The sequence below is a fragment of the Telopea speciosissima genome, chromosome 4, assembly GCF_018873765.1.
Source record: "Telopea speciosissima isolate NSW1024214 ecotype Mountain lineage chromosome 4, Tspe_v1, whole genome shotgun sequence".
Lineage (NCBI taxonomy): Eukaryota > Viridiplantae > Streptophyta > Magnoliopsida > Proteales > Proteaceae > Telopea > Telopea speciosissima.
The window spans coordinates 26,414,464-26,416,038 of NC_057919.1; the positions used below are offsets into that span (position 1 = coordinate 26,414,464).

General features: G+C 42.0%; 1 protein-coding gene across 1 annotated transcript; it reads left to right on the top strand.

The window, feature by feature from the left end:
• Window positions 1-473: 473 nt before the first annotated feature.
• Window positions 474-1,184, top strand: LOC122657429. The gene has a single exon (XM_043852126.1). It carries the CDS (start codon window positions 557-559, stop codon window positions 917-919), a length of 363 nt encoding a protein of 120 aa, XP_043708061.1. The 5' UTR covers window positions 474-556; the 3' UTR covers window positions 920-1,184.
• The last annotated feature ends 391 nt before the right edge of the window (window positions 1,185-1,575 follow it).

The following is a 1,575-nucleotide window of genomic DNA, read 5'->3' on the forward strand; positions in this document are numbered from 1 at the left end:
CCTTGAATTTTCTTAAAAAATGAGTTTTCTGATCATTTTACCCCTTGTCCGTACCGTGCTACCGATACGATATCGATGACTAGCAAAACCGATATGTATCGCTCGATATAGACAATACAATACCGATACTTAGAACCATGCTTGAGATCTATCAATCTATACGGTAAAAAACAGAAAAAATCCTTTTCACCAAAAAAAAAAAAAAAAGAAAAAATCCTTGGAATTTGAAATTGATTAGCTTGTTTTAGAACCAGTTGGGTCAGGTTTCAATTTGGCTATTCTGCTGTTTTGCACTGGTTTGACCCTAAAACCTCACGCCAAACCTGGAATTCTGCTCCAATGCTCCAGTGCCCTAACTTTTGCGTTGGTCCAGGTAGGAATTTCCCTCCGGTTAAACCAGTAGAAGATCCTAGCTACGTATTCTCTATTGGCCATGGAAGCTCGCTTCACCACTTCTTTGATCTCTCTCCTCTCAACTCTTCTCGCTCGGTCTGCAAGTTCTTTCTGTCTTTCTCGCTGTCTGTAAGATCTAAGTGATTGGGAAATTTTAGAGAACATGTCATCTTCGAAGGGTTTCGCTGCCACTGCCGGAATGCTGAGAAGCCGTCTCAGCTCGTCGCTGCGTAAAAGGGGAGGCGGAGAAGGTCCGAGCAGGTGGACGAGCCCAGGTCACCAAGAGCGGCCGAACGGTTACCCTTTCAATCGAACCCCACCTCCACCTGGGCAGTCCAGGAAATGGGAGGACTGGGAGCTCCCTTACTACATCACTGGTTTCCTCACAGTCGTCATTCTCGGTGTTGGCCTCAACGCCAAACCTGATTTCACCATCGAGACTTGGGCTCACCAGAAAGCCCTCGAACGACTCGAGAATCAGAAGATCGCTCTCGCCTCTGCCGCCGCCGCTGATGAATCTGACTGATTGTGTGTCTCGGGTACGGTTATTGGCTCTATCCGTTTTGTGTTTTCTTGTTTTCCTTAAATTGGTTTGAAGCTGTTCGGTCGATTGTGGTCGGGGAACTGTGAATTTATGTTGATAGTATATGGGGTTCTTGTAGTTCAATAAAAGTACCAAAATTTGATTCACTAAAACTTGTGACTTTACTCTTATGGTTGCTTCCTTTGTAGTGGATTATGAAGTTGTTCAACTTGAGAATTTTATGAGAATTCACAATTAGTTTCACTCAGTTTAGTTATATGTTTGTGATTTATTTATAATTTTGTTTTCGTTTATCTTTATGTTGGATGAGGGGATTTATTAATGTCAACTGTGTTCAATGGAAACAAAGGCAAGTGCTTAAGTTTTGCTTAATTTTAGATGAGAGGATATGTAATTCTTGACTGCATTCAATGGCAACAAAGGAACGTGCTTAACTGAGATTCCTGTGGTACAATTTTCTATTCTGCAGTCTGCACCACCTTAAGCAAAAGAGTTGGTGTAAAAAGAGGATGTTTTCCCAACTATGAAATAGGATTGATGAAGCTGGTGAAATCCCCCATCAATCCCTTTGCCTTAACACTGAGGAGTAATTTGGTGCACTTTGGATTCTTCGATGCTGTTATGGAAAAAAGAAATTT